The sequence below is a fragment of the Ranitomeya imitator genome, chromosome 3 (genome assembly GCF_032444005.1).
Source record: "Ranitomeya imitator isolate aRanImi1 chromosome 3, aRanImi1.pri, whole genome shotgun sequence".
Taxonomy (NCBI): domain Eukaryota; kingdom Metazoa; phylum Chordata; class Amphibia; order Anura; family Dendrobatidae; genus Ranitomeya; species Ranitomeya imitator.
This window is the reverse complement of record NC_091284.1, coordinates 336,098,890-336,124,272: the sequence shown is the minus strand read 5'-3', so window position 1 is coordinate 336,124,272 and position 25,383 is coordinate 336,098,890. Positions and strand designations below refer to the sequence as shown.

At 48.3% G+C, this 25,383-nt stretch overlaps 1 protein-coding gene across 2 annotated transcripts in view; it reads left to right on the top strand.

The window, feature by feature from the left end:
- Positions 1–5: 5 nt before the first annotated feature.
- The window catches only part of NUDC (nuclear distribution C, dynein complex regulator), a 90,896-nt gene continuing 65,518 nt past the window's right edge, over positions 6–25,383 (top strand). Inside the window, exons 1-4 of one of the 2 annotated variants that reach the window (XM_069756743.1) lie at positions 6–492; positions 3,491–3,568; positions 3,663–3,863; positions 5,135–5,194. In XM_069756743.1, the coding sequence (XP_069612844.1) occupies positions 415–492; positions 3,491–3,568; positions 3,663–3,863; positions 5,135–5,194 (417 nt within the window). In that variant the 5' untranslated portion in view covers positions 6–414. The remainder of the gene's footprint in view (positions 493–3,490; positions 3,569–3,662; positions 3,864–5,134; positions 5,195–25,383) is intronic. The other variant, XM_069756744.1, reaches the window with a different exon arrangement.

Below are 25,383 nucleotides of genomic sequence, written 5' to 3'. Positions count from 1 at the left end.
CTGAGGAACACAATCACGATCACCCATCTTAATGGCAGGGCTTAGAATCCGATCACGTGGTAATCCGCCATCTCATACAGTCTCAGCGCGGACACATGGACGGCCATGTGATACATTCAGAGTGATACACAGCTGAGCCTACTGACGGCACAGTGGAGCTCCTACATCTCTATACTGTAGAACTTTCCAAAGCTGGTTTCTGATTGGGCAGCGCCAGCAAGCCCGTAGTTAGCCAATCCCGTGCAGCCTATAACCATAGAGTGCTAGCAACCAAATAATCTTATATACAGCGCGCCCCCGGTTTCGGTTGGGTCGCCATAGCAATGAGGTCAGTGTAGCGTTCGCGCGGATTGGATGATCTCTGCTGGTCTGGTAGGAAGCTCTGTGGAAACATAGCGGCGTGTGCAGAGCAGGATGGCGGCTGCGGATGATGAGCGCTTTGACGGGATGTTGCTGGTTATGGCTCAGCAACATGAGGGCGGCGTGCAGGAGGTGAGCGGCACCGGCTCTCCCACAGGCGGTACCTGCCGCTCTGGGCTCAGGCCTAACACTGATGGCAGGGTCCTAGTGTGTCTGCTCCTCACACTGATGGCAGGGTCCTAGTGTGTGCTCCTCACACTGATGGCAGGGTCCTAGTGTGTCCGCTCCTCACACTGATGGCAGGGTCCTAGTGTGTCTGCTCCTCACACTGATGGCAGGGGTCCTAGTGTGTCTGCTCCTCACACTGATGGCAGGGTCCTAGTGTGTCTGCTCCTCACACTGATGGCAGGGTCCTAGTGTGTCTGCTCCTCACACTGATGGCAGGGTCCTAGTGTGTCTGCTCCTCACACTGATGGCAGGGTCCTAGTGTGTCTGCTCCTCACACTGATGGCAGGGTCCTAGTGTGTCTGCTCCTCACACTGATGGCAGGGTCCTAGTGTGTCTGCTCCTCACACTGATGGCAGGGTCCTAGTGTGTCCGCTCCTCACACTGATGGCAGGGTCCTAGTGTGTCCGCTCCTCACACTGATGGCAGGGGTCCTAGTGTGTCTGCTCCTCACACTGATGGCAGGGTCCTAGTGTGTCTGCTCCTCACACTGATGGCAGGGTCCTAGTGTGTCTGCTCCTCACACTGATGGCAGGGTCCTAGTGTGTCCGCTCCTCACACTGATGGCAGGGTCCTAGTGTGTCCGCTCCTCACACTGATGGCAGGGTCCTAGTGTGTCTGCTCCTCACACTGATGGCAGGGGTCCTAGTGTGTCTGCTCCTCACACTGATGGCAGGGTCCTAGTGTGTCTGCTCCTCACACTGATGGCAGGGTCCTAGTGTGTCTGCTCCTCACACTGATGGCAGGGTCCTAGTGTGTCCGCTCCTCACACTGATGGCAGGGTCCTAGTGTGTCTGCTCCTCACACTGATGGCAGGGTCCTAGTGTGTCTGCTCCTCACACTGATGGCAGGGGTCCTAGTGTGTCTGCTCACACTGATGGCAGGGGTCCTAGTGTGTCTGCTCCTCACACTGATGGCAGGGGTCCTAGTGTGTCTGCTCACACTGATGGCAGGGGTCCTAGTGTGTCTGCTCCTCACACTGATGGCAGGGTCCTAGTGTGTCTGCTCCTCACACTGATGGCAGGGTCCTAGTGTGTCTGCTCCTCACACTGATGGCAGGGTCCTAGTGTGTCTGCTCCTCACACTGATGGCAGGGTCCTAGTGTGTCCGCTCCTCACACTGATGGCAGGGTCCTAGTGTGTCTGCTCCTCACACTGATGGCAGGGTCCTAGTGTGTCCGCTCCTCACACTGATGGCAGGGGTCCTAGTGTGTCCGCTCCTCACACTGATGGCAGGGTCCTAGTGTGTCTGCTCCTCACACTGATGGCAGGGTCCTAGTGTGTCTGCTCCTCACACTGATAGGGTCCTAGTGTGTCTGCTCCTCACACTGATAGGGTCCTAGTGTGTCTGCTCCTCACACTGATGGCAGGGGTCCTAGTGTGTCTGCTCCTCACACTGAAGGTAGGGGTTCTAGTTTGGCCTCTCACACTGATGGTAGGAGTCTTACTGTGTCCGCTCTTAACTCTGATGGTTGGGGTCCTAGTGATGCTGCTCCTCACACTGATGGCAGGGTGTTACGGTTCACACCGTGCTGCCAACACTGTCACAGATTCCAGCAGTATATCAGGGTTCCCGGGGAGGTTATCTTTATCGTCCCCACTAATCACACCAATTTGTCATGAACCGGGGTTGTTCGATTGCCCCTGGTTCCTTCTGAAGGGGATTTATCTATATCCCACTTCCCAGTTCCGGTTTGGAACTTGCAGCTCTCTGGCGCCCCCTTACCCTCAGGTTAGATTAGGTACTGCACCTAGTGTAATTGGCAGGCAACCTTTCTGGCGACTATGTACTGGCTATTGGGCACACTGCAGCGAGGGCAATATAACTAGTCCCACTCAGGCGGGAACAATAATTATCAATGCCGCCGTCGCTGCAAAGATTCCCAATCGCACAGAACAAAGTATGACGCTACCAGTTCCGATTAACGGGTCCGGAGCCAACCGAAATCAAAAGCGCAATTCTCTTCAGAGGACACAGTTCGTTATAGAGCAGAAGAGACAAGCTAGCAATTAATTATTTTACTCCATTAAAAATTAGGCAGTGTGGCCTTCCCTCAAACTGATGGTGGGGGTCCTAGTGTGGTCGCTCCTCAGTAGTACATTCTGGCTCTTGTTACATGTCACAGACAGATGTTCTCTACTGCGCGCCCCTGTGTCTCCCAGTTTACTAACAGAAATAAAAAATGACAATAACAAAATACAATGTGGACACACACACACAACAGCCCCCCGACACACACACACACACACTATGATGGACCCAACAGCCCCCCAACACACACACACTATGATGGACCCAACAGCCCCCCAACACACACACACTATGATGGATCCAACAGCCCCCCAACACACACACACTATGATGGATCCAACAGCCCCCCAACACACACACACTATGATGGATCCAACAGCCCCCCAACACACACACACTATGATGGATCCAACAGCCCCCCAACACACACACACTATGATGGATCCAACAGCCCCCCAACACACACACACTATGATGGATCCAACAGCCCCCCAACACACACACACTATGATGGATCCAACAGCCCCCCAACACACACACACTATGATGGATCCAACAGCCCCCCAACACACACACACTATGATGGATCCAACAGCCCCCCAACACACACACACTATGATGGATCCAACAGCCCCCCAACACACACACACTATGATGGATCCAACAGCCCCCCAACACACACACTCTGTATAATGGATCCAACAGCCCCCCAACACACACACTCACTGTATAATGGACCCAACAGCCCCCCAACACACACACTCTGTATAATGGACCCACCATCCCCCTCAACACACGCATTTTTTTTTTTTATAATATTCCCTTTGATTATCTGTAATTTTGGCCTAAACCTATATTTTCTTCCTATTTACAGTTGATAAATACTTTCTTCGGTTTTCTGAGAAGAAAAACCGATTTCTTCGTAGGTGGGGATAGTGGAGCAGCTGAAAAGGTGAGAAAGGTTCCTTTGGTGGGCACGATGAAGTGGCACGATGAAGTTTAGTCTCCTGCAGGTTATCCATATAAATGGTTTGATTTAATTCCAGCTTGTGAATAATGCTTTCAACCACCACAAGCAGCTGGCCAGTGCAGCTAGAGAACAGAAGGCAGCTGAGCAGCGGGAGCGTACTGCGGCAAAACGGGAACACGAGCAAGCGGCCAAACAGAAAGCAATGGAACCTGGAGAGCCACGAATCACCGAGCTCTCTGAAGAAGAGGCTGACAAACTTCAGAAAGAAATTGACCAGGTAGTGTGGATGGGGACTGTGAATTACCATGGATTACTTTTAAATTAATTGTTCGACAGTAACATTACTTATTTACTTTTTACACATAATTTAAAAATATGGTTTCTTACTCGCCTTCCAGCACTCCCATAGATCCAATGCAGGCCGCTCTGGAGATCTGAGCTGACTGTGGAAGCGATCTATTCCATTCACTAGTCTCAGCACTGCTGCAGCCGGTCACTAATTATTAGGAAGGTGTACAATTGAAGAAACATCCAATGATGTGCTCTTGTAGCTGCAGCATTGCATTACAGCTGCAGCCTGTAATTGGCTGCAGTGGTGCTGTGACTTCTGAGCGGGGCATAAATCTGCTGGAGCAGCCTCCTCTGGAAGGTGAGTGTGCTTCCATTCATTATTTCTAATCAAGCCATGCCTAATTATTTTATTGGCGGACAACCCTTTTAAACAGGATTTTCCACCACAGACCTTTATGGCAAACCTTTAGGGTACGTGTCCACGGGCCGTTTTACATCCGGACTAGCTGCGGATTGAAGGCTGCGTGGAGCCGCAGCGTTCAATTCGCAGTGTCCCGATCTTACATCATAGTGGAGGGGATTTTATGAAATCCCGTCTCCACTAAGCGTGGTAACACGCATCCGGCGGCCCTGCATAACCGGACATGGGGCGCATCTTTTTAGATCGCAGCATGTCCGTTTACATTGCCGCTCCGCCGCAAGGTACAACACAAGGCCCTATGTGTGGGGTGCGATGATACGGGATGTGTGCAATGAACACATCCGGCATCATCGCGTCTCCAGAAGGGAGCGGGGCTTTGGGCAGAGCGAGTTTTCTGCTCCGTCCAAAGCGCCGGCCATCCTGAAGGTGGACACATACCCTTAGAGAGCATGGGTGATTCATTCAAAGGGAATCTGTCAGCAGGTTTTGACACCTCAGAACAGCTTAATGTAGGGGCAGAGACCCTGATTCCACCAATGTGTTGCTTACTGACCACAAACAAATAGGGGCAGTTTGATCATTCTGAGAAATTATCCTTAAGTAAGCACAAAATAAGCTGAAACACTCAGCAGGACAGAACTCCAGACCTGCACATGAAAAGACAAATGCCTGTAAATACTTGAATCTACATATGAATGTAGCATTGTTTTGTTTTTTTTCCTGTATTTAAATTTTCTTGATTTTTCAGAGAATGTCTTTAGAGACAGAAAATATTGATTTTCTGTTTTTCAGTTGTTTAGTTTTTCTGTCACGCAATGTTTGCTTTTTATCGCTAGAATAAAGCTAAAGAGCAAGAACAAGAGAAGATGCAGGCTGAAAATGCTGAGAAACAGAAGGTAAAGTGAAGGACTGTTATATATGATGAGTAAAGGAAGAAATTGCACAATAAGAATGTCTGACTTCTTATTGCACACTTCACAGCTTCATGCAATATATCATATGTGGGAGCATAAAGCTCTTGTAGCCATTGTATTGATGGGTTTGTGAAGTTTATATGCATTTTCTTTACACAAAATGAACTGAAATGACGATATGTCCTAATTAGTGATGAGCGAGTGTACTCTGAATATTTATGACTGCTCGGAGATTTAGTTTTCATCGCAGCAGCTGAATGATTTACAGCTACTAGCCTGCTTGATTACATGTGGGGATTCCCTAGCAACCAGGCACCCCCACATGTACTCAGCCTGGCTAGTAGCTGCAAATCATTCAGCTGCCGTGATGAAAACTAAACCTCCGAGCACTAACAAATACTCTGAGGTCACCCGAGCATGCTCTGGAAGACCCGAGCAACGAGTACTCACTCATCACTAGTCCTAACCCTTTTTTTTTCTTTTTTTTTTTTTTCTTCTGTCTGTTACTTCCATATTGGACACCAGATTTGGACCAAATAAGAGCATGTAACTCATAGGAATGGAGTAGACTTTGAATAATTGACAGGATGTCTAATCTTGTATGCTCAGATCAGTCTTCACTCTTTTCCACACTGATACTGCTGATGCTATAGAGGGTGGCGCTTCATTACAGACAAACAGTGCCATGTCCTGTTTGTTTTTAGAAAGCATATCGCTATGCTTGTCAATTGAAGTATCTGCAGCATCCTAAGCTTGCTGATGCATGGTGCAAATTGATTCAGCTACAGTTTTGGAGTGCAAGCTTCTGGCCCCTTCAATTGACAAGCATTGTGATATGCTTTCAAATGACAAGCAGTACATTGCAGCACTTGTTAGCTGAAGAGGCTGGTGCTCTGCTGAATTGTGATAGCAGGCAATGTGCTGTCACAATGTCCCTGTGTGAGTGTGTGCTCAAGTAGCCACATAATAATCTTAATAATATTCTTTATTTTTATTTAGAGCTAACATATTCCGCAGCGCTTTACAGTTTTGCACACATTATCACCGCTGTCCCCGACCGGGCTCAAAATCTAGAATCCCTATCAGTATGTTTTTGGAATGTGGGAGGAAACCAGAGTACCCGGAGGAAACCCACACAAACACGGGGAGAACATACATATGTGATTTGCATACTGTGATCACTTGTCATTAAATGCGTTCAACTTTTAATAGCAGTGACTTGAGAGATGGCAGATGAGACTAGTCGGCATATGACCACATTTATAATGTTGAGGAATCACGACCGCATGCACATCACACGTGATCACAATTTAGATAGTCACATACAGAGATTACAGACTTTTCACCAAGCCTGGACAACCCCTTCAAGATGGAGCTAGTTTTTGTTTTCTCTTCGCCACGACAGCACCCACTGAGAGAGGGGATCCGCCCCTAGGAACAGGAAACCCTACGGAGAGATAAAAGGGGCGGTCCCCCTCGCTCCCACAGTTTTGGTTTCCTGTTCCTAAGGGAACCCAATGGAGAAGAGGATACCTAGCCTGGATGCCGCCTGTGCGGTTTACCTGAGAGGACGGCAGGGGCTCCAGTGCTGGAAGCAGCGTCGGGGGTCCTGGCTTCAGTTTCCCCCCTCCGCTGGCAGGCTCCGTGAGGCCAGGGCTCCAGGTCGCATGGGTCACGGGCAGGAGGACGCATCGGGCGAGCCTGCGGCAGAAGATTATACCCGAACTGCGGCGCCGCTGCTGGCGGTAATTGCGGGGGTATTGCTGCCAATTTTTCGCTCCCCTGGACGCCGGATACATGCATCCAGTGTGGGAGCAGAGGAGAGATGACGTCGGGCAGTGCGGCACGAGATCCAAGATGGCCGCGACCCGGAAGTGGTGAGTACTTCCGGGTTCAACAGGAAGAACATGGCGGCCCCCATGTAAAAAGGACGCCGGCGCTGCATTCCGGCGTCCAAGATGGATTCACCGAGAGAGCCTGCGGTACCTTCGCTAGAGGTTACCACTGTCGCCCCTCGTAGCCATGCCAGCAGCAGCAGCCGCTCTAGGCAGAGCGGATCGTCCAAAAGAAAGCCACCTGCGCCTGTGTCTCCTCCTCAGCCGGTACCTGATCGGTCAGCTTCTGGGTGAGTGTGCATCTACCCCACTAGCCTGATTATTGTCCCTCTCCCTTTATATAGGCAAAAAGGAAGGAAAAAGCGAAACACAAGCAGTGTGCGTTATGTATCCAGCCCCTTCCGGATAGTTACACTAAAAGGCTATGTGATTCATGTATAAAATCAACGTTACATGAGGAAGCCTCAGTTAAATCAGAGGATATAAGGGCCATGATTAGGGAGGAATTACGAGCCCTACAAAGCATTGACAGAGAGCCACGTATTAAGGAGAAAAGAGGATACGTTTCACCTGTATCCAATCAGGCCTCTGAGTTAGAGGATACAAACTCAGATAGATCGCAGCAGGAGGTATCCTCAGATGAGGATCAGGATACGTGCTTCCCCACAGACAGCATTGACAATCTGGTGAGATCAGTTTGCAATACCATGGGTATAGAAGATCTTAAAGTCCCTAAAACACAGCAAGACATTATGTTTGCTGGCCTATCCGAAAAGAAGAGACCCTCTTTTCCGGTAATAACGGCAGTAAAAAGTTTGATCAAAAAAGAGTGGGAAAGCCAGGGGCAGAGGGGGTTACCACCATCCTCAAAGAGACGCTACCCCTTTAATGATGAAGAATTCACAACATGGTCAAAAGCCCCAAAAGTAGACGCAGCTGTGGCGTCTACATCAAAGAAATCCTTACTGCCTGTAGAGGATTCAGGCTCGTTACAAGATCCTCTAGATCGCAAAGCCGATTCGCTCCTTAAAAGAGCATGGGAGACTTCTGCAGGGGCCTTTAAACCGGCAATCTCAGCCACATGTACCGCAAGATCCATGCTTGTTTGGCTGAGTGACTTGGAAGAAGGGCTGAAAGGAGGTCTCTCTCTCGAGAGAAATTATTGTCCTCTATACCCCTGATTAGAGGTGCCACAGCCTTTCTAGCGGACTCATCTGCAGACTCTATACGCCTGGCAGCCAAGTCGGCAGGATTAACCAATGCAGCACGTAGGGCCCTATGGCTTAAGGGCTGGAAAGGTGACCCTCAGACCAAGTCTAAGTTATGCAGCCTCCCATGTCAGGGTGAGTACCTGTTTGGTACCAAACTGGATGAGATCTTAACTAAAGCAGGGGAAAGGAAGAAAGGCTTTCCAAATAGTAATAATTTCGTTCCATTTTATAGGAGAGCGTTCCGAAAGGCCGCATTTAATAAAAGGAAGGAGTTTAAGAACCAGGATCGCTGGGCCACAAGAGACACAAAACAAAAGGGTGCGTTCTTTGGGAAGTGCCCTTTCAAGTTTGAAGAAAAACCCCGTTAGGACAGATCTACCTGTGGGAGGCAGATTGTCCTCCTTTGCTAATGAATGGCGGGCCATAACAGCAAATATTTGGGCAAATAACCTTATTGCCTCTGGGTTACAATTAAAATTTTCCCGAGTCCCTCCGGACTCATTTCTATTGACTTCATTAAAAACTCAGTTACAACAAGAGGCATTGGAGCAGGAGGTAATAAATCTCCTAGCTAAGGGAGTCTTGGTGGAGGTTCCATTCCTACAGGAGGGAAAGGGATTCTATTCCCCGTTATTTTTGATTCCAAAACCAGATGGAACATTCAGAACTATTATTAATCTTAAAAAATTAAACATCTACCTAGAAAATCAAACCTTTAAGATGGAATCTATCCGGTCCACCATTAAACTCCTGTTTCCCTATTGCTTTATGACAGTTCTCGACCTTAAAGATGCGCATTACCATCTACCTATTTATGCAGAGCATCAACAATATCTACGGGTAGCGATTGTATTGAATGGGTGTGTCCGACACTTTCAGTATACTGCAATGCCTTTTGGGCTATCTATAGCCCCAAGAGTATTCACTAAACTAATGGCGGAGGTAATGTCATATCTAAGACTAAAAGACACTCTCGTAATTCCCTACTTAGATGACATCTTAGTAGTAGGAAATTCTCCTTCGCAATGTCAACAACGGTTGTGTGATATGATAGCATCTCTGCAAAGATTGGGTTGGATAGTAAACTGGGAAAAATCTAGACTTAAGGCCCCTTCACATTAAGCGACGCTGCAGCGATACCGACAACGATCCGGATCGCTGCAGCGTCGCTGTTTGGTCGCTGGAGAGCTGTCACACAGACCGCTCTCCAGCGACCAACGATGCCGGTAACCAGGGTAAACATCGGGTAACTAAGCGCAGGGCCGCGCTTAGTAACCCGATGTTTACCCTGGATACCATGCTAAAAGTAAAAAAAAACAAACACTAGATACTTACCTACCGCTGTCTGTCCTCCAGCGCTGCGCTCTGCTTCTCTGCTCTCCTTCTGTACTGGACGTCACCGCTCTGCTTTCCGGCTCAGACAGTACAGGAGGAGTGCAGAGAAGCAGAGCGCAGCGCTGGAGGACAGACAGCGGTAGGTAAGTATCTAGTGTTTGTTTTTTTTTACTTTTAGCATGGTAACCAGGGTAAACATCGGGTTACTAAGCGCGGCCCTGCGCTTAGTTACCCGAAGTTTACCCTGGTTACCAGTGAAGACATCGCTGGATCGGTGTCACACACGCCGATCCAGCGATGTCTCCAGGGAGTCCAGCGACGAAATAAAGTTCTGGACTTTGTTCAGCGACCAACGATCTCCCAGCAGGGGCCTGATCGTTGGTCGCTGTCACACAGAACGATTTCATTAACGATATCGTTGCTACGTCACAAATAGCAACGATATCGTTAACAATATCGTTATGTGTGAAGGTACCTTTATCCCAACAACTCGGCAAATTTTCCTAGGGATTATATTAGATTCTACAAGCCAGAAATGTTTCCTTCCGGAAAATAAACAGATAACGGTCAGGAATAAAGTTCAGTCGGTAATAGATAAACCCCTAATTTCTTTGAGAGAAGGCATGTCCCTTCTTGGCTCCTTCACGTCATGTATCCCAGCGGTTCCATGGGCCCAATTTCACTCGAGGCATTTACAGTATGCAATTTTACATGAAGAAGAAAAATCTCATGGTCATTTGAATATTAAAATTTCCCTTTCTAATAATGTAATCCAATCTCTGATATGGTGGCTAGATCCAAAAAACCTGGTCAGTGGAGTTCCCTGGGTAGTTAAACCCTCAAATATAATATATACTGATGCCAGTCCTACTGGCTGGGGCGCACATTTAAAAGACCATTTAGTCCAAGGATTATGGTCAGTCACGGAGTCAGACGACTCTTCTAATATAAGAGAGCTAAAAGCTATCTATCATGCTCTATGTCAATTCCTTCCGCAGCTACACGGGACACATACCAGAATTCTGTCCGACAACATGACCTCAGTCGCCTATATCAATCATCAAGGAGGAACAAGATCAGGAACGCTCATGTCTATAACCGAAGACATTCTAACCATAGCCGAAGAACATCTTCTGTCCCTGTCAGCGCTACATGTCAGAGGAGTGGACAACTCAAGAGCAGACTTCCTCAGTCGTCATACCCTCCACCAAGGAGAGTGGGTCCTAAATCATCAAATTTTCAAAATGATAACCATGAAATGGGGTACACCCGAGATAGATCTCTTCGCCACAAGACAAAACCGACAACTAAAAAGATTCGCTTCAATGTTCCGGGCTGACAATCCCGACATTCTCGATGCCCTTCAGACTCCTTGGACATTTCAGAAGGCATACGCTTTTCCTCCTCTGATTCTTCTACCAACAGTAATCAGGAAGATAAGGGAGGACCGGGCAAATATAATCCTGATTGCCCCATTTTGGCCAAAAAGACCATGGTTTTCCCTGCTCAGAGCCATGTCCATCTCGGATCCGTGGATACTCCCGGAGGATCAGGATCTTCTTTCCCAGGGGCCCTTCAACCACCCTCATGTGAAGGGACTAAGATTGACAGCCTGGAATTTGAGAGGCAGCTGTTAAAACTAAGAGGCTTCTCCGATAGTGTAATTAATACCTTGTTGACAAGTAGAAAAAGATCCACTACGGATATATATGTGAGAGTGTGGAGGAAATTTCTAGATCTCTATCCATCAGCGTTGTCTAGTGAAATTCCCGTCTCCACTATTCTAGAATTTCTTCAAAAAGGACGTGACCTAGGCCTTTCAGTTAATACTCTGAAGGTACAAGTTTCTGCTCTAGGAGCCTTGTATAGTCACAATGTTGCGGGTAATAGATGGATAGCTAGATTTATTTCAGCTTGCCAGAGATCAGAGCCAGTTCAGATTCCCCAGATGCCTCCTTGGGATATTAATTTGGTCCTGGAAGCCTTAACAGGTCATCCATTTGAGCCTCTAGACTTAGCTCACATTAAATATATTTCACTTAAGACTGTTCTTCTTGTCGCGCTAGTATCGGCAAGAAGGGTAAGTGACATACAGGCACTATCTGTAGATCCTCCCTTTATGTCAATTTTTCCAGATAGAATTGTCCTGAAGACAGACCCTTCCTACCTTCCTAAAATGTGTACAAAATTTCATAGATCTCAAGAGATCCTTCTTCCTTCTTTCTATAATAATCCTACAAACCAGGAGGAAGAGAAATACCATACTTTAGATGTGAGAAGGGCTATAATAGCTTATCTGGATAGGACTAGCGCCTGGAGGAAGAGCAGGGCTCTTTGTTTCCTTCCAGGGTCAAAGGAAAGGATCTGGTGTTACAAAAGGCACACTATCCCGATGGATTCGGGAGGCGATATACCTGGCCTATTTATCTAAAGGGGAGAATCCACCTGAGACTGTGAAGGCACATTCCACCCGGGCGATAGCATCATCCTGGGCTGAACGAGCAGAGGTTCCTATAGAACTCATATGTAAGGCCGCAACCTGGTCCTCTCCTTCTACCTTCTATAGTCACTATAGATTAGATCTATCTGCCTCCACTGACTTGTGTTTCGGTAGATCAGTCCTTAATATGATAATCCCCCCCAAATAACTATCTCTGAAAGTCTCTCAGTGGGTGCTGTCGTGGCGAAGAGAAAACACCGGATTACGTACCGGTAATGCTCTTTTATAGAGCCACGACAGCACCCCTTCACTTCCCTCCCATTTATATATATATATTAGTGTACATATGAGCACTAAGGGTGGTGGATTCTTGTAGTTATACGTAGTTAAATTATTATAAATGATGATAAAGAATTGTTTACTAAAACTGGTGGGCGGTTCCTCGCAATCTCTGTAACCCAAACTGTGGGAGCGAGGGGGACCGCCCCTTTTATCTCTCCGTAGGGTTTCCTGTTCCTAGGGGCGGATCCCCTCTCTCAGTGGGTGCTGTCGTGGCTCTATAAAAGAGCATTACCGGTACGTAATCCGGTGTTTTTGCGTCTATCGCTCCCCTTCTTCCCATAGCCGTGACGTTTTTATTTTTCCATCAATATGGCCATGTGTGGGCTTTTTTTGCAGGACGAGTTATAATTTTTAACCCCTTAATCCCATATGACATACTATCCCGTCGAGGTGACCTGGAACTTAATTCCCAGGGACGGAATAGTATGTCATAGGCGATCGGCCGCCCTCACGAAGGGAGCGCGGCCGATTGCCGCCATGTATCAGCTGATTATTATAGCTGACGTACGGCACATTCGCACACTGGGACACAGCGCAGTTCCTTTGCAATAGATTTTCCTTTACCTCTTGCTCTGTTCTTGGCTTATGATGTCCAGCTGATTTACAGCACATACCCACTGCAGCAGGTCCCTATAACTTGGACGCTCATAACTGCTTACAGAGCACCCCTTCACATCCAGATCATGTTAAAGAATGTTCTGATGAAGGTCCTGTGACGGACCGAAAACGTTCATAACCAATTTTTGTCTGGATGCACAAATAAAAGGAAGCTCTATTTTGTTCAAATACCGAGTGCCAAGTTTATTACTAGATCCGTCACTATGTGTCTGGAGCGGTCACGTACCGCTCCCAGCACATTAACCCCCGGAAAACTGCGATCAAATATGATCGCAGTGTTCCGGCGGCATAGGGAAGCATCGCGCAGTGAGGGGGCTCCCTGCGTGCTTCCCTGAGACCCTCGGTACAACTCAATGTGATCGCGTTGTACCGAGCATCTCCTCCCTGCAGGCCCCGGATCCAAAATGGTTGCGGGGCTCCTTCCGGGTCCTGCAGGGAGGTGGCTTGCAAGCGCCTGCTCAGAGCAGGTGCCAGCAAGCCTCCCTGCAGTGCCTATCTGATCGCTGATCAGCGATCTGACACTATACTGTGATGTGCCGAGGCAAAAAACAACGCTTTATTATCATACCGCCAAACAAAAAGTGGAATAACACGCTATCAAAAAGACGAGTATAAATAACTATGGTACCGCTGAAAACGTCATCTTGTCCCGCAAAAAAACGAACCGCGATACAGCATCATCAGCGAAAAAATAAAAAGTTATAGTCCACAAAATAAAGCGATGCAAAATAATTATTTTTTATATAAAATAGTTTTTATCGTATAAAAGTGCCAAAGCATACAGTTGTGGCCAAAAGTATTGACACCCCTGCAATTCTGTAAGATAATACTCAGTTTCTTCCTGAAAATGATTGCAAACACAAATTCTTTGGTATTAATATCTTCATTTAATTTGTCTTAAATGAAAAAACACAAATGAGAATGAAGCAAAAAGCAAAACATTGATACTTTCACACAAAACTCCAAAAATGGGCCAGTCAAAAGTATTGGCACCCTCAGCCTAATACTTGGTTGCACAACTTTTAGCCAAAATAACTGCAACCAACCGCTTCCGGTAACCATCAATGAGTTTCTTACAATGCTCTGCTGGAATTTTAGACCATTCTTCTTTGGCAAACTGCTCCAGGTCCCTGATATTTGAAGGGTGCCTTCTCCAAACTGCCATTTTTAGATCTCTCCACAGGTGTTCTATGGGATTCAAGTCTGAACTCATTGCTGGCCACCTTACAAGTCTCCAGTGCTTTCCTTCAAACCATTTTCTAGTGCTTTTTGGAGTGTGTTTTGGGTCATTGTCCTGCTGGAAGGCCCATGACCTCTGAGGGAGACCCAGCTTTCTCACACTGGGCCCTGCATTATGCTGCAAAATTTGTTGGTAGTCTTCAGACTTCATAAAGCCATGCACACGGTCAAGCAGTCTAGTGCCAGAGGCAGCAAAGCAACCCCAAAACATCATGGAACCTCTGCCATGTTTGACTGTAGGGACCGTGTTCTTTTCTTTGAATGCCTCTTTTTTTTTTTTTTTTTCTCCTGTAAACTCTGCTGATGCCTTTGCCCACAAAGCTCTACTTTTGTCTCATCTGACCAGAGAACATTCTTCCAAAACGGTTTAGGCTTTTTTAGGTAAGTTTTGGCAAACTCCAGCCTGGCTTTTTTATGTCTCGGGGTAAGAAGTGGGGCCTTCCTGGGACTCTTACCATACAGTCCCTTTTCATTCAGATGCCGACGGATAGTGCGGCTTGACACTGTTGTACCCTCGGACTGCAGGGCAGCTTGAACTTGTTTGGATGTTAGTTGAGGTTCTTTATCCAACATCCGCACAATCTTGCGTTGAAATCTCTTGTCAATTTTTCTTTTCCGTCCACATCTAGGGAGGTTAGCCACAGTGCCATGGGCTTTAAACTTCTTGATGACACTGCGCACGGTAGACACAGGAACATTCAGGTCTTTGGAGATGGACTTGTAGCCTTGAGATTGCTCATGCTTCCTCAATTTGGTTTATCAAGTCCTCGGACAGTTCTTTGGTCTTCTTTCTTTTCTCCATGCTCAATGTGGTACACACAAGAACACAGGACAGAGGTTGAGTCAACTTTAATCCATGTCAACTGGCTGCAAGTGTGATTTAGTTATTGCCATCACCTGTTAGGTGCCACTGGTAAGTTACAGGTGCTGTTAATTACACAAATTAGAGAAGAATCACATGATTTTTCGAACAGTGCCAATACTTTTGTCCACCCCCTTTTTTATGTTTGGTGTGGAATTATATCCAATTTGGCTTTAGGACAATTCTTTTTGGTTTTTTTCATTTAAGACAAATTAAATGAAGATCAGAATAACAAAGAATTTGTGTTTGCAATCATTTTCAGGAAGAAACTGAGTATTATCTGACAGAATTGCAGGGGTATCAATAATTTTGGCCACAACTGTAAAAAAAAAATTATATAAATGAGGTATTGCTGTAATCGTACTGACCCGAAGAATAAAACTGAAAAAGAAATTCATGAATAGCTGTTTTTTAATCATTCTGCCTCACAAAAATCGGAATAAAAAGCGACCAAAAAATGTCACGTGCCCGAAAATGGTACCAATAAAAACGTTAACTCGTCCCACAAAAAACAAGACCTCACATGACTCTGTGGACCATATGGAAAAATTATAGCTCTCGAAACATGGAGATGCAAAAACTTTTTTTCTCTATTGCCTCATTGGGGGACACGGGAACCATGGGGTGTATGCTGCTGCCACTAGGAGGTTGACACTATGCAAATAAAAGTTAGCTCCTCCTCTGCAGTGTACACCGTACCGACCGGAAGTAGGGTATTCAGTTTAGCTTAGTGTCAGTAGGAGGTGGACACGGGTCTTTCATTAGACCCTTATATACCTCAATGTGCGTCGTTTTCTTTCAGGTTTTCCAGAGGGAAACAGGGTGAACAGTCACACCTGTAATCCCACAATACGGACTATGAGTATGGTGTGTACTGCCACCCCGTATCCTCATAGATCCAACAGCAGGACCAAGATCCTAGCACACAAGCGTGCTTAGAAGTCCGGTCCTAGCTCCGTCTCCCACCCACTTGCCCACCAGAGCCTGTCAGTTGGAGGAGACGAGGACATCCATCTCCATGGACGTCTGACACCTTTCTCGGTTTAAGGTTAGTAACGGATGGCGTGGGAGTCTTGAGGTGAGGTTTTTCTCCCACCCGTCCCAGTTAGTACATCAAAGGAGAGGGATCCCTCTGGGCCTGTTTATTATACTAAGGACTGCTGTTACCAGGCTACATTGTCCTGTTTTGTTCGGCAGGTCCCACGGGCAGGGATCGTCGTTGCACTGCAGCGACCTTGCTGGCACCTCTCTTCACCTCCTTGTTCCAGCGCTGCGGTCTCTACAGGCAGCCCCACTGCCTACTTCCTCCGGCGGGCACGTTCCTCTGTCGTCTGTCGCGGCAACCTTGGCGGCAGTCGTGCTGTTTCCGCCGGCCGCATCGCTCGTTCTTCAGCACAGCGGCCCTCTCCGGCGGTCGCCGGCCTCTAATTTAGGCCCCGCCTTCTGCCCGGGCCTACTTCCAGCGCTGCGACTCCGCCCATTTCCGTTTTTCATTGGGCGGGCTTTTCTCCTGCCCGTCACTCTCCACCTCTTCCTGCGCAGGGCGCTAGCTCTGCCCACTACTCCCATCCTTCCCAGTCGCCCTGGGATCGCCACCATCTTGCTCCTCCGGACCCGGTGGCTAACCTGCCCCCCCTCCGACTTCTGAGAGCAGGTCCTTTTCTCCAGCGCACGCTTTCACTGGCTGGGTCCCCTGCATCCTCCTTAGGTCGCTAGTTGCTGGAGCCCTGGACCTATGCCATGATGCCGGTCGCAGCTACAGCTGGGATCAGACTACAGGACTCTACTTCTGCTGTGAGTAGCTCTGCTTAGCAGTCAATTACTCCCCTCTGCATCTCACCTGTTCCCCTAACCTTCGAGCATCATTTAGTGGGTCTGCTCACCAGGCCTAATCCTAAAAGGAGAGCGTTCTCGTTCTCCTGCTTCCTCTTGTCAGCTGCAGCAACTCCACTGTACCCACCATCCAGAAGTCCCTACCCCGGGTGAGACCGAGACCCCTATCCCTGGGTGGGCTTTCCTTCTGTCTCAGTCTGTGGCATGTCACGACCCTGGTGTCCGTGCTTGACCGCAGTGGCCAGTGAGTCACAGGATTCTCCATCCGGCCTTTTCAACACAGGCCACAAGAGATCCAGACAGGAGCGAAATTCTAAGTCCTTTTCCTTTTTCCATCTCGCCCTCCGGTCTGGCACGGTGAGATCTTCTTCCAGATCCTCCTCTCCCGGGTCAGACGGACGTCCTCGGTCATGTTTTCAGAGGAAGATTCAGACTTGGTTTCACTACAGGCCTCTAGCATGAGTGATAGGGTGCAAAGCCTTATTGTTGCGGTCAACCAGAGCTTAGTCATCATGGATATATATCTCTATGGAACCCGCAGAATAGGCGGTTTCGTTTAGACGGTCAAAACCAACTTTCAAGGTCTTTGCCCCACACACTGAATTTGTTGTGGCACTTGCCAGGGAAAAGGTGAACCATACCAGATGCTTTCAGACAGGGAAGCGTCTCGGCATCCTATATGACTTCTCCCTTGTGCTCATCGCTAACTGGAACTGATTCCTCGGCAATGGACTTGTCAGTCCCCAGACTGTCCACCAACATGGTCCTTCCTCCCTCATGGATTCCAAGGGTACAATTATAGAATCGCTGGAAAAATCAGCCATTGAAGCGGCTGCTTCTGCTTTGTGCCTCGGCCATTGCCTCTACCTGGGTCTCAAGGACCCACAGCTAGATGGACCAAACAGCCTTGTAAGGGCACCTCGGCTGGAGCTCTTCCGGGGCAGCTAGCCAAGCTGACGGACCAGATTTCCATTGTAGGGAAATATTTGGTATCTGCCTCCCTAGATGTGCGTTTTGTGCAGCTCAGGCGTCCAGCAATATGGTGGCCATCCGGTGGAATATTTGGCTCCAGACATGGCAGGCGGATTTGTCTTCAAAGAAGTCCCTTACCAGCCTCCCTTTCCCTCTGTTCAGTATTGGCTCCCATGGAACCACAGGAATTCCTGTGCTCCATAGATATTCAAGATGCCTATCTCCATGTTCTAATTTTCCCAGCAAACCTGAGTTTCCTGTGTTTCGCAGCGCAGAAGAGTAATTTCCAGTTTGTTGCCCTGCAGCTCGGTCTTGCGACCGCTCCCAGTGTCTTCATAAAGATCATGGTTACATTTATGGCCATTTTGAGGATCAGGGGCCTAGTGCTCATTCCGTACCTCAAAGACATCCTCATCAAGGCTCCGCCCCTCTCTCAGGCCCAGGAGAGTCTGACCATCGTCATCGACTCCCTTTCCAGTTTCTGGTGGCTGGTCATCAGAACAAAGTCTTGTCTTGTTCCAAGTCAGCGCCTCGTCGTCTTAGGCATGCTGTTCGACACCCGTCAGTCGAGGGGGTTTTTCTTCTCAAGGAGAAATGGGCAATTCTCCAGGACAGAGTTCACTCTCTGCAAGGCCCTCGGCTGCCTTCCTTCCGTTCAGCAATGAGTGTCCTGTGACGAATGGTGGCAGCATCGGAAGCGTTCCCTTTTGCACTGTTCCACTTGAGACCACTTCAGCAGGCCATCCTTTCTCATTGGTACAGGTCTGTGCTGTCTCTGGATCGTCCGATTCGGCCTTCCATCCGTTCGTTCTAATGGTCTCTCAGGTGGTGGCTGTCATCCCCTCTCATTCCCCAGGTTCATTCCTTCCTTCTCGCCCATGGCAGGTGGTGACGACGGTCACCAGCCCTCCCGGCTCGGGCGCGGTTTCCCGCCATCCATCAGTGAAGGGGGCGTTGGTCGGAGCAAGAGTCTCCTCTGCCGATCGACATCCTTGAGATAGGGGCCATTCTTCTGTCCCTGAGTCACTGGGAAAGGCTTCTCCGAGGTCTGCCAGTCAGAATCCAGACGTCCAATGCCATGGCTGTGGCATATGTCAATCACCAGGGAGGGAATCTGAGTCTCTTGGAAATGGCGGAGGTGTCCAAGATCCTCCTCTGGGCAGAGGCGACGGTTCCGGCACTATCCGCAGTGCATATTCCCAGCGTGGACAACTAGGCCGCGGTGTTTTTCTCTGCCGCAAGGGCCTTGCGGCAGGAGAGTGGTCCCTGCATCAGGAGGTCTTCCTTCAAATTTGCCTTTGATTGGGATCTCCGGACACGGATCTCTTGGCGTCCCGACTGCTTAGGAAGGTTCCACCGTTTCCAGGTCCACTATCCTCTTGTAGTGGAGACCGATGCTTTGGCCATTCCTGGGTCGCAATTTGTACTTCCCTATCTGTTTCCTCCCCTTCCCTTCTACCCAGGCTGTTGAAAATCAATGCGGTTTGGGTGCCGGTCATTCTGATCGCACCAGATTGGCCCAGAAGGTTCTGGTTCGCTGAGTTCATCAATCTCCTCGCAGACTTCCACTGGAGGCCCCCAGACAGGCCAGATCTTCTGTCCCAAGGACCGATCTGCCACCAGAGTTCTTGGTTGCTCAATTTACAGTAACATCTTGGCTGTTGAAACCTTCCATTTTGGCCTTTTCTCAAGGCGGGACTTGATGCTGGCCTTGCCCTTAATTCTCTATGGGGTCAGGTAGCAACCCTTTCCATTCTTTCTGAAGTCCCTTTCAGAAGTCCTTAGCTTCCCGTTCTCAGGTCAGATATTTAGATCTGAGAGTCCTCGGTGGCTGTTATCTCTTAATGGCTAACTGAAAAGATGGTAGCAAATTGCAAACCCTCGAGACTTCTCAGGCCTCTTCATCAGGCATAGACTAATTTAATTCTAAATATTTGTTTATATACTGGCTGTCACGTACAAGGATTTATATCCGTCCCATTCTCCGGTCAGAACTTTTCTTTAAGGAGTGGTGCATGCGGCTCTCCCGTACCGGACTCCCGTGGATCCCTGGGACCTCAATCTTGTTCTGGAGGCTCAGTGGGGTTCCCCCCCTTGAACCTCCCCATGAGGCCTCACTGTATGTTCTGTCCTGCAAGGTGGCGTTTCTGGTGGCTATCACCTCCATTAGGCGCGTCTCAGAGTTGATGGCTCTCTCTTGTCGCCCCATTTCTTGGTTCTTCACCAAGATAAGGTAGTTTTACGGCCTTCGTCGCCTTTTTTTCCCAGGGTGGTGTTCTCATTTTACTTGAATAAGATCGTCCTTCCCACCTTTCGTCCTGCTCCGACCTATTCTCTGGGGCGTTTGCTGAACAGGCTAGACCTGGTCAGGGCAGTGAGGATCTATTTGTCTAGGACTGCCTTCTTTAGGAAGATGGACCGTCTATTTGTCATTCCAGACGGTGCGCCAAGATTATGATTGTTCTCTGGATCAGACCTGCTATTCTGGATGCCTACCGGGTCAAGAACAGAGTGACTCCTCCTGGGATTAAGACTCACTCTGCCCCGGGCAGTGGGCGCCTCCTGGGCGGTATACCATGGGGCATCCGCCCTACAACTTTGCAAGGCGGCAACCTGGTGTTCTATTCACTCATTTGCCAAATGTCATAAGCTCCATACCTACGCTTCGGCAGTTGCCAGCCTAGGCAGTAGGATCTTGCAGGCGGCAGTGGTGAGTTCTCTGACCTGAATGGAGCTTTTCTGCTGTTCCCTCCCCAGGGACTGCTTTGGGACGTCCCATGGTTCCTGTGTCCCCCAATGAGGCGATAGAGCAAACAGGATTTTTGGTTGCTTACCGTAAAATTTGTTTCTCGGAGCCTTCATTGGGGGACACAGCACCCTCCAAGTTGAACAGCTCTGTTTTATTGTGTTATATTGTCACAGTTTGAGTTTCTATCTTTAACATGTTGCTTTCTCACTAACTGAATATCCTACTTCCTGTCGGTAGGGTGTATACAGCAGAGGAGGAGCTAACTATTTATTTGCATAGTTTCAGCCTCCTAGTGGCAGCAGCATACACCCCATGGTTCCTGTGTCCCCCAATGAAGGCTCCAAGAAACAGATGTTACGGTAAGCAACCAAAAATCCTGTTTTTTGCAGTAAAAAGCGTCTTTGTGTGACAGCTGCCAATCCTAAAAATCCGCTAAAACACCCGCTATAAAAGTTAATCAAACTCCCCTTCATCACCCCCTTAGTTAGGGAAAAATAATAAAATTAAAAAAATTGTATTTATTTCCATTTTCCCCTTAGGGTTAGGGTTGAGGCTAAAGTTAGGCTTGGGGCTACAGTTAGGGTTGGGGCCAAAGTTAGAGTTTGGATTACATTTACGGTTGGGATTAGGGTTAGGGGTGTGGTTAGGGTTGTGGTTAGTGGTGTGGTTGGCATTAGTGTTTGGGTTAGAGTTTCAGTTAGAATTGGGGGGTTTCCACTGTTTAGGCACATCAGGGGCTCTCCAAACGCAACGTGGCGTCCGATCTCAATTCCAGCCAATTCTGCGTTGAAAAAGGAAAACAGTGCTCCTCCCTAACGAGCTCTCCCGTGTGCCCAAACAGGGGTTTACCCCAACATATGGGGTATCGGCGTACTCAGGACAATTTGGACAGTAACTTTTGGGGTCCAATTTCTCCTGTTACCCTTGGGAAAATACAAAACTGGGGGCTAAAAATTAATTTCTGTGGGAAAAAGATTTTTTTTATTTTCACGTCTCTTCGTTATAAACTATAGTGAAACACTTGGGGGTTTCTAAGTTCTCACAACACATATAGATAAGTTCCTTGGGGGGTCTAGTTTCCAATATGGGGTCACTTGTGGGGGCTTTCTTCTGTTTAGGTACATCAGGGGCTCTGCAAATGCAACATGACGCCTACAGACCAATCCATCTAAGTCTGCTTTCCAAATGGCGCTCCTTCCCTTCCGAGCTCTGCCATGCGCCCAAATGGTGGTTTCAACCCCTTCCCATATGCGGGTATCAGTGTACTCAAGACAAATTGGACAACTTTTGGGGTCCAATTTCTTCTGTTACCCTTAGTAAAATAAAACAAATTGAAGCTGAAGTAAATTGTTTGTGAAAAAAGTTAAATATTCATTTATTTATTTTTTTCTTGAATGTGGTTTTGAGCACCTTGAGGGGTGCAGTTTTTAGAATGGTGTCACACTTGGTTATTTTCTATCATATAGATCCCTCAAAGTGACTTCAAATGTGATGTGGTCCCTAAAAAAAAAAAATAAAAAATGGTGTTTTAAAAATGAGAAATTGCTGGTCAGCTTTTAACCCTTATAACGCTCTAACAAAAAAAAAATTTGGTTCCAAAATTGTGCTGATGTAAAGTAGACATGTGGGAAATGTTACTTATTAAGTATTTTGTGTGACATATCTCTGTGATTTAAGGGCCTAAAAATTCAAAGTTGAAAAATTGCAAAATTTTCACCAAATTTCTGTTTTTTCCACAAATAAGCGCAGGTAATATCAAAGAAATTTTACCACTAGCATGAAGTACAATATGTCAGGAGAAACACTGTCAAAATCACTGGGATCCGTTGAAGCATTTCAGAGTTATAACCTCATAAAGGGACAGTGGTCAGAATTGTAAAAATTGGCCCGGTCATTAACGTGCAAACCACCCTTGGGGGTTAAGGGGTTAAAGACGCAATTGGTTTTATCATATCATGTACTCAAAAACGGGGAAAAAATTCCAAGTGCGGTGAAACTGCAAAAAAAGTGCAATTCCACAACTGATTTTTGAATTTCTTTCTCACTTCATTGGGGGACACAGATAACCATGGGTGTATGCTGCTGTCGCCAGGAGGCTGACACTATGCAAATAAGGAAAAATAACTCCTTCCTGGCAGTATACACCCTCCAACAGGCAGAAGTCAACTCAGTTTTTGCTTAGTGTCTGTAGGAGGCGGACCTGGATCTAACCACCTGATCCGCTTTATTTTCTTTTACAGGGTTTTTTTGTTTTGTTTTTATTAATCATTTTCCCTTTCTTTTTCAGACTTCTTTTTTCGGGTAACAGGGTGCAGATTCTCACCCTGTTTTTCCCACATTTAAGCGACCGAGAGTGCAGTGTCGTACTCCCTGCATTGCCCACTCTCGGACCCGCTGGAAGGACTTCGTCCTCTATCACCCTTATGGGTGTTTCAGGGTGACTCCCTGGTGGCCAGTCCTCGCCTTTTCCCCTCCTCACCATTCTCCTCGGAGAGGGCTGAGAGGAAGACGGTGGTGACCTCCCCCTTTCTCGTAAGAGGTTGATGCCGTCTTCTGCACCATCCGAAGACGGTGCAGGAAGGAGCATCTCCTCTTCCAGGACCCTCTCTACATCCCAAGGGCTCCTGACAAGATCCTCAACTATGGAGAGGGATGGATCTTCATGCAGGTGCAGACCCCCCCTTCCACAGCGGCACACCCGCAGCATTCACCAGCAGCCGTGGGGCATTTCGCGGCCATATATTCAAATCTCGCACCTTTATTTCCTTGCTGTGCGTGATTCACTGCCTCTTGTCCTCGGCACAGTGTTTTCCGGCAGGCCACGCCCCCTTCTATCTGGCCTAACCAGACTCCGGCTCTTCACAGCTCTGGGCACCCCTCCTCCTAATCCCAGTGCTGGCAATGGTCACTCTTGGGCGGTACACTCCCCTTCGGGCGCTCCAGCCTATCGGGTCGTCGGTTTTACTTTGCGCTCGCCATGCCCCCTTTTCTGCGTGCCCGAACTGCGCGCCAATTACAGGGAGCCCGCAGCTGTCGCCTCTAGGACCGCTTCCCTCACCATTCGCATCGCGTGGCCACGAGGTCTTATTCTAGGCGGGGGACACAGCTTCTTGCGCTGCCGCTCATCGCTCGGTATCTGGTAGGCTCTGCACTCCTCCTCCCCTGGTCTGTACTTCTCCTCTCAGCAGTATCGCCTTCTTGGCATCCTACCACAGGTGTCACTCAGTCTCTACTTTTGCCCAATCTCTCAGGGGCCCAGGCTATATCCCTACGGTGACTCACTACGCTTGTGTCCGCTGTAAGAAAAAGTGGGCCTCAGGCCACCTGTCTCCTTTCTGTCCGTGCTGCAGTCCTTCCACCATGTCCGTCCCTCAGGAAGTCCCTAATACTCGGGATGAGTGCACTCCCCCGGAGTGGGCTGTTGCCATGTCTGTCAGTCCCTGACCTGACCAAAGTGTCTCAGTCCCTAGTACAAGTCTTAGAATGCATTCCGCTTCTATCTGCTGCCACGAAGGCTTCACACGGCGATTCGCTCGCACCTGACCACGACTCTCACAGGGACAGACTTGAGAAAAGATCCAGGAAGAGGACTCTGTCTAGCTTCTCATCCAGTTCACCGGATCCCACTGCATCATCCAGAATACCCCGCTCTACCCGTTCCCCCTCCTCGGAGGCGGACGTCGGGTTGGATGTAGCCTCTCTGTCGGAGTCTGACTCTGCTGCAGATCAGATCTCCGAGACGCAGGATATGGTAGGTAGCCGAAATAAGGCTATTATTCAAACCCTTGACGTGAAACGTCCCTCTAGAGTTTTTCCCAACCAGAAAGAGTTTGAGAACACCACCTCTAGACAGTGGGAACATCCCGGAAAACGTTTTCCTGGAAGAAAATGTCTGGACATCCCTTACACCATTTTGATTCAGACCTTTTGAGCAAATGGTCCGAATCACCTAAAGTAGATCCGCCTGTGTCAAGATTATCCTCGCAGACAGTTCTGTCTATTCCTGATGCGGCATCTCTAAAGGATGCTACGGACAGGCAAATTGAGACTTTAACCAAATCAGCCTTTGAAGCGTCCGGCGCCTCTCTGCTCCAATTTCGTTTCCTCTTGGGTGGTGAAAGCCGTATCAGCCTGGGCCAAGATCCTTCGCAGGGGTATTGTAGCTTCGGCTCCTTCTGAGGAGCTAGTGGATTTAGCGGACCAGATTGCCCACGCAGGGAAATACCTCCTGGATGCGGCTGCTTGCTCCACAAGGGCAAACAGCAACATCATTGCCATTTGCTGAGTTCTTTGGCTGAAAGCGTGGAACACAGACCCCGCTTCTAAAAAATCCCTCACTGGTCTGCCTTTCCAGGGCTCCAGGCTTTTTAGCACAAAGCTGGACCAGATTATCTCGGACGCCACTGGTGGTAAGAGCATTTCTCTACCTCCATCTAAACCTAGGCGCCCCTTCAATAGAAAAGGATCCCAATCCTTTCGGCCCTTCACCTCAGGTGGTTCCTCTCAACAGGACCGTTCTTCCGCCCAGAGGGAACAAAGAAAACCTTCCTTCAGGCCTAACCTTCACTGGAGGGCTAAGAGCCGCTCCCTAAACCTCCCGGATCTCGTGGCCACAAATTTTCTTCAAAATGACGGGTTACCCACACCTGGAAATCATTCCAGGGTGGGAGGCAGGCTTCTTCTGTTCACGGAGGTTTGGTTATCGGTGGTCGACGCCTGGGCCAGGGAGATTGTT